The sequence below is a fragment of the Lycium barbarum genome, chromosome 2, assembly GCF_019175385.1.
Source record: "Lycium barbarum isolate Lr01 chromosome 2, ASM1917538v2, whole genome shotgun sequence".
Classification (NCBI taxonomy): domain Eukaryota; kingdom Viridiplantae; phylum Streptophyta; class Magnoliopsida; order Solanales; family Solanaceae; genus Lycium; species Lycium barbarum.
The window spans coordinates 152,638,598-152,646,277 of NC_083338.1; the positions used below are offsets into that span (position 1 = coordinate 152,638,598).

At 34.6% G+C, this 7,680-nt stretch overlaps 1 protein-coding gene across 1 annotated transcript; it reads left to right on the top strand.

Annotated features, from left to right (window-relative positions):
• Positions 1 to 1,636, top strand: LOC132624048 (putative F-box/kelch-repeat protein At1g12870). Its single transcript, XM_060338872.1, has 2 exons — positions 1 to 110; positions 270 to 1,636. The coding sequence occupies exon 2, from the start codon at positions 292 to 294 to the stop codon at positions 1,474 to 1,476; it is 1,185 nt and encodes a 394-aa protein (XP_060194855.1). The 5' UTR covers positions 1 to 110; positions 270 to 291; the 3' UTR covers positions 1,477 to 1,636.
• The last annotated feature ends 6,044 nt before the right edge of the window (positions 1,637 to 7,680 follow it).

Below are 7,680 nucleotides of genomic sequence, written 5' to 3' on the forward strand. Positions count from 1 at the left end.
CAAAACCAAAAACAATTTGTATAGCGATGGATTCCTGAACAAATTAGGGAAGGGAAAAAAACCTAGTCTTTATTTAGGCCCACTCAAACCCATCTGATCTGCAACTTTTTGTAAGTTCCTTTCCCCAGTAGTTATATATCTTCTTGATTTGCTTCTATCAGATTTACCTACCTGCTCATGTCCATGTTTTTATGATTTGAGTTTCTTTTCTATTATTATTATTATCATACCCATCTTTCAAAATTCTGAATGATAGTATTATATTACAGGGAAATTCGCCAATCCTAGGTTATGGCACTTGAATGCTTCACACAAGTGTTGGGTTCACTATTTGACAAAATATGTAGGGGTGATGACGACGACCAACTTGCTGAAACTTTTCGATGGTTGCCTGATTGTCTCATCATTGATATCCTGACTAGACTTCCGATACGTACCCTTGCTAGATGTCGAAGGGACTGTAGGGATTTGAGAGCTTTGATCTCATCACACTATTTTACCACATTACATCTCAGCAGAGCTAGACCCCTGCTTCTTCTGCATCATGATAATTTAAGTCCTTCTGGCAAGGGTGACAAACACCTTTATGTGTCTTTTGCTAACAAGCACAAGTTTACATATCCATACCTTTCTCCCCAACCTGCGCTTAAGTGGGGACCATACTACTACTCCCCTCATATTGTATACTCTTGTCAAGGAGTTCTTCTGTTTATGAGTAGTTCTTGGTGGCCTCCTACTAAATATTATGTTTTGAACCCCATAACACTAGAGGAAGTATTTGTACGCCATACATTTGAACGCGGCCGATTGTGTGCGCTTTATTTTTCTCGAGAATTCAAACTTCTTTATGCGCAAATACGAGGCAGTTTCTGTCAGTATTTAGTATATATATTCAAGACACGGACTTGGAGGAAAACCCGTTCATCCGCTAATTTCAACTTTTTGCCGTATAGCTCTTCAACAGTTGTTAATGGAGCATTGCATTGGATCATTTACGCCGATTTAGAAAAGAAGGGCCTTACTTATAGTTGTCAAAATAACGGAATCATTGTTTTTACAATGGATAAGGAAGAACTCTCTGTTAAGCCTCATCCTGGAAGTGTGTGCAACACAGTGAAGGAGCATAAAATGATGACTCTCTTTGTGAAGGAAAACCATTTGTCTTTTTGTCACTTGCTTTTCCCTGAGCCTGCAGTGGATATATGGATCTTGGAGGACTATGAAATGTGGGCATGGAACAAAAGGTATAAGGTTAAGATTCCTTTTGGGTTCCCTTACGGCGGGGAAGTACCTATAGACATGTATCAGAAGATAAAGCTTTTCTACAACCAAGACGGTGAACTTCTGTTGTACTTTTTGAACAGCGGCTGTTTGTATTTTTATAATTTAGATCATAAAACTGGGACTGTACTCAATCTGCCAAATGGGATACATGCTTTTGGGGCTTATATAAAGAGTGTGCTGCCAATAGCTTAACTCCTCACTTTATAATTCTCATCCGTCACCTTTCTAATTTTGGTTTTCTTTAAAGTTATCTAATGATGCTTTTAGTTGAGTTGATAATATTCTACATAAAGTATGTTTAAGCATCTGGACCTTGTATAAAAAGCCTACTGGCATTAGCTTTACTTTTTTAATTCTGTTGTTTTCTTAATTATCAAATGGTGTTTTTAGTTGAGTTGGTAGTGCTCTGCAAAAAGAATATGTCGGCTTGCATGCAAATTTTTCCATGTGCTCAATAGCAGCTAAATCTTTATAAGAGACCTTATTATATAATGAGCATCGTTGATTGAAATTAGGCAAGTGAATATGAGGAATTAAAAAAAAAAAATAAGAACTTGGTTTTATATATTATAAAATAATTGAATGAGTTAAACGTTGCAAACTTTGTTTGTCGAGGCACTTGCATGTTTGATTGCATCACAACCGAAAGAAGAGAACCCATGAAACTTTCAATATATGTGAGAAAAATAAATGATAAGTTGAATTATTAGATAGAGTTAAGTGAGTGATTAGTGAATAGTGAAAAAGAATTCAGCTATAAAGTAAAATGAAATTGGCAAAAATATTAATTAGTATCCCCTCCATCCCAAAAAGAGTGTTTCTTTATATATTTAGTAAGTTTTCAATCTCTATATTTTACATGACAAGTTTAAGATCACAAGATTTAAGGGACTATATGCATCTATAATTATAGATTACATCATTCAGCAATCTACATGTATTTCTAACTTCATGGCCATTCAAACTAAAACATGTAATTTAAGACGGGAAAGAACTATTTAGTGAGAGAGAAAAAAAATCAAATCATTAAACATTAATGTGAAAATAAAGAAATAAATTTATCAATGATAAGAAATATATAATTATATACTATATATGGAAAAATAATAATTATTTTGGGGCCCTCAAATTCTTGGGGCCCAAAGCAAGCAAGTGCTTGACTTGCTTTGGGGTCTAGCCGGCCCTGCTGCATGGAAGTGGCAAATGTTATCGCGTAAGTCACAACCTCGGGGCATACATGCTTATCTTAAGGGATATTTTTTTTTTTGAAATCGGTAACTTCGTATTCCTCAATATTAAGGGCATGCTGGCCACCTCCAATAATTTACACTTACTAAGAGCTAGTTACAATAATCCTATGAAATCCACTAACTGAACTTCCTCTTCTATACGTTGTTCTTTACACCAAAAACCTAAAGAAGTGATGACCTTCCACTTGATCTTCTGTATGGAGCTTTCTTTGTCTTCAAAGATCCTATCTTTTCTTTCTTTTCAAATGTTCCACCAAATGCAAGCAGGTATTGTCTTCCACCACATCTTTTGACTCTTGCTACCTCCCCTCCTAATCCAGTAGCTTAGGAGATCTGCAGTGTGTTCTGACATTGACCAATTCACCTTGGCCAAACTGATAAATAATGCCCATACTTGTGTTGTGACTCTACAATGTAGGAAAAGATGATTGTTTGTCTCTAAAGCCTTGTTCGACCAAATGACTAGAACTTTCTTTGAAACTCGATTATACTTTGTGATAATGCACCGGAGTGCCCTTTTACGAGGTTAGTTTGATCATTTTAATATTCGTTAAGCAACACTTAGCATTCTTGTTTCACATTATATCACACATAAAATAATATATAGATTGTTGCATAACTTATGCATGTATAATTTATGAGGAAAACGAAATGATGCATGTATGATTTATGAGGAAAACGAAATGGAACAATCAAACATTGTATTAATTAATTTTAATTTCTATGCAAGGATTAAGTAGGTGTTTAAACATATGCAGTCAAACCTCTGTAAAACAGCGTCGTTTGTCCCGATACCTTTTTGGTTGCTCGAACAAAACATTCTTATAGAGAACATATAATTTAACATAACATAAAATCGATTCCAAAGAAAATTTGATCGTTTTAGTGAAATGTTGGTATAAAGAGGTCTGGCCGTATTTGGTTGAAACTTGAAAAGAGAGAAGCTGAAGTTGAAGTTGAAATATGATATTTGGAAATTGAAGTTATGTTATTATGAGCTGAAAATGACATTTACTTGGAAAACAGGCCAATTTTTCAAACTTGAAACACTCATCCTCAAAAAACTAATCAAAAATCAGTTCAATGTGTAATCAAACAGTGGTTTGAAGAAAAAAAAATCTATGCCGCAACGGCTCTTAAATCTCCAACATCTAACCAAACACTATATAAAGTTGGTGTTGATTTTTATGTGGGTCCCTTATATCAAGAGTTTTACCTGGTCTATCAATTATTAGGAGTTAATTACAGGAATAACATGATTCTTTGAATACTCCGTATTATAAGTATAACAAATATAGCATTACGGGGGAAAAGTAATTGCAATCCCTTAACTACCGGTATATTCCATTTTAAACGCCAAACCCAATAATTAGGGGATGCATTTCCATCTTTACCAATATTTCGTTTTAAGAAATAATTACCGAATATTTTAAGGGAATGCGAAATCATGAACTTGCAATTTAATAAAAACTCCGTAGTGTTTTTCCTATTATATCCAACCAAGACTCAAACCCCTAGAAAGAAGGGGATGATTTGAGTCTAAAGTCAAAGATAAGGGACCATTTTGAACTTTTTCTGAACATTATTATCGTCCAAAACAAAAACAATTTCTGAAACCGAAATCAACTGTATAATAATTTAGGGAAGGGAAAATAACCTAGTCTTTATAGTCCGTCTTCAGTTGGTAGAGTCCTTTTGCCTTCAAAATCAAACCCATCGACTTTTTGTAAGTTCCTTTCCCCAATGATTATTATTACAGTATTATGATTACCCATCTTTCAAAACTCTGAATGATAGTATTATATTACAGGGAAATTCGCCAATCCTAGGTTATGGCACTTGAATGCTTCACACAAGTGTTGGGTTCACCCATCTTTCTACATAAAGTATGTTTAAGCATGTATACATTGTATAAAGAGCCTACTGGCATTAGCTTAATTCCCCTTGCTTCTTAGTTCTTATTATTTACTGTTATAATTTTGCTGTTTTGTTAATTATCAAATGGTGTTTTTTGTTGAGTTGGTAGTATTCTGCATAAAGAATGTGTCAGCTTACATGCAAATTTATTTTCCCATGTGTTCCAAATGTTGAAATGTCATAAAGGAGATTGGATCCTCCTCCATGGAAGTGGCAAATGTTATCGCGTAAGTTACAAGTTGGGGGCATACATGCTTATCTAAAGGGATATTGTTCGACTAAATGACTTGAACTTTCTCTTAAACTCGACTGTACTTTGTGACAATGCAACGTTTTTGGTTTGGATCTATTTTGTCCCAACCAATTTCAGACCCTTCAAAATTTATATTTGTAGACGCTACGGTATACATGAATTACATGGTTAAGCCATAAGAGTGGAGGTCGGCATGTTTCTAGTTTTCTTGCACTGGAACTGGAAAAATTCTTAATCTTTAGCTAATGTTAAATGCTTTACCATGTTAATTTGTGATGTCCGATACCCTACACCAGTTGATCATGTCCATTTTATATACTTTGTACCCAATTTTCCCTGAGCCACTCTTGGGAACAGAAATCAACACTCCGAGTTTATGTTATGAGTGTTGATGATGTGGCATTGCTTATTTGGCAATTATATCACACACAGTTGTAATTGTTGATGCCGAGCTGTTTGATGATTTTTAATGCGAAAGGCACAGATATTTGATGTATATTTTAGTTTTCTGACGTTGTTGCAATAGACATCTAGTCCAATGACTGACTATATGTGAAATTACTCTTAAGAATTCCTTTTAGAAAATCACTGTGTTTGGAGGGGATCCATGACAAGCTGCCAATGAAAATGAGTTTTGCAATTCTTTCTATGTGCTTTTGATGCTTCAATCAGTCAGCTAGCTATTTGCCTGCTTTGCTGGAAATAAGCTTGAATATTACCGTCTAAAACTTTGTGTAAAGTGATAAATCTAACAACAGCGGTTTCCAGTTGTGATCTGGAAAATGGGAGGTGATCACAAATATGAGGAAGAGAGGTTAATAATTCATAATTAGATGCTTTATAATATATATAATTATATAAAGGAGGGACATGGGCCTAGTGATTTGACAGCTCTTAAAAATTAGGAATCTTATTTATCTATTTTTCCTGGAGGGTAGAGTATATCCAGACCTTCCCCCTACCTTGAGAACTGAAGAGGTTTTTTTCGATAGATTTTCAATTTAAGATAAAGCAACATTAAAGCCGGTCAAAAAGGAAAAGGAACAATAACTATCATAGGCACAAACTAATATACTAAGTGAAGAAATTAACTCAAGAACAATAAGGTAAATTAATGTAATCAAACAAATAATGTGTAGTAATTAAGCTACTTTTTAAGAAATTTTCTAATTGGTGGTACTCTTTCAACAATTGAATCTTTGTCGCTAGTGATAGATATACTTTTTACATAAAATAGTGGTACCCACATCCTCTAAATCTCGGATTCACCTTTGGATGTACATGTAAAATAAATATTAGATCTGAACTCAAAATGAGTTTTTTTTTTTTTAAATTTAAATTTAAATCTTGAATTCGCATATAGTTCCATCATCATCCGCCTTACTGCCTTAGACAAAATGCTCGTTAAGGAAATCAATCACATACAAAACAAACCAAAGTCATCTGTTTTCTCACTTGAATTTTATATACGCAATGCGAAAATCCTAAAACAAATTCATATACTCACCTCGTCAACTATAAATATCAACAATCTAGCAGACCACTACACATGGGTGTTCATAGTCTCGGTTTGAGTCAGTGGTTTAGTTAGAATCAAAACCAAATCAGTTTAGTCAATTTTTATCGGATACATTTTCTTCTTGTCTCTCATACTCTATTCTAATCTTCCATGTATTTTCTTTGTCACGCCGCGAATCATGGTCTGGGCGTAACACGGCACTCGGTGCCTGACTGCATATGACCGAGCGAACCAACTGACTGGCAGAATCAACATGTGATATCATAACATACTGAATGCGGAAAATAAACTAATACATTCTGATATACTGAAAGTCTGAATGAAATAAATCAAAGTGTGAAAATACTAGTATAAGTCTAAAGCATATTTGTAGCCAACATTGCTAAACATAAAAAGCCTGCGACTCTGTCTAACTGTTACTCTAGTCTATGAAGCCTCTAATGAAGTACTGAAAACACTGACTGAATAGAACTGAGTTTTCATGGCTCTAATGAAGTACTCTAGTCTATGAAGCCTCTAATGAAGTACTGAGTTTTCATGGCTGAGACTCATGGAATATCAAGTAGCTGAAAGTCATACTGTAATGCATAATACTGGAATACTGAATCATGCTGGACTACATAATACTGGAATACTGAATAGAACTAGACTGAGACATGTATTCGTGAACTGATTATAGAGTTTAAAGCATTAACTGTTCATAAGTAAATCTGAACATTACTATCCTGAGACATGAAATCATATTAACATAGGCTTTGAGAGTCATACTGACATACTGATATGAGATACTGAACATGAATTCATACTGAGGCATGGAAGCATACCGAGGTGCTGGTGTGCAGTACTGACTATTACTATACTAGTTGAGACATGAATTTATGAACTGATTATGAGAACTGAAACTTTAACTACTTTATAATCATGCTGAGTTTCTAGACTGAGACTCATGGGTATAAAACACGAGTCTAATTAGATTACGTTTTGGGTTCACAACATTCGGAATGAAAGTTATGAACAAACTACGAAACTAGGGAATAGAAGTTCTGCAACTATTCAAGGAGATTAAGCTGAACTATATTTCTAAGGAAATTCGTAACATTGTAAAAGAAACATAGTGTAGGGAGAATCATTATCATTCCCACACGTAGAGAATTATCCTCACATACCTGTAATCGCTCCTATCCAATGAACTAAATTGCTTCTCCGACGAAGAACACCAAAACCCTAGCTTTGAATCGCTTGAGAAGGATTTACCTTGGAAATCCTATGTTTTGGTTGAAGAATCATGTTACTAATCATGAATTAATGTTAGAATTACTTAAGAATCGTTAGAGGGATCTTACCTTGACGTGGGAGGATAAAGAGAGGAGGAAAACGACTGCTTAGGGCTTTAGAACGAAGTTGGAATGTCTAATAAATGAAATTTTGAGTTAAGTGTTGAATTTATAGCATGGGGC

Excerpts from the sequence above, each read along its gene's own strand:
- LOC132624048 (XM_060338872.1), top strand. The coding sequence starts at position 292 with ATGGCACTTGAATGCTTCACACAAGTGTTGGGTTCACTATTTGACAAA.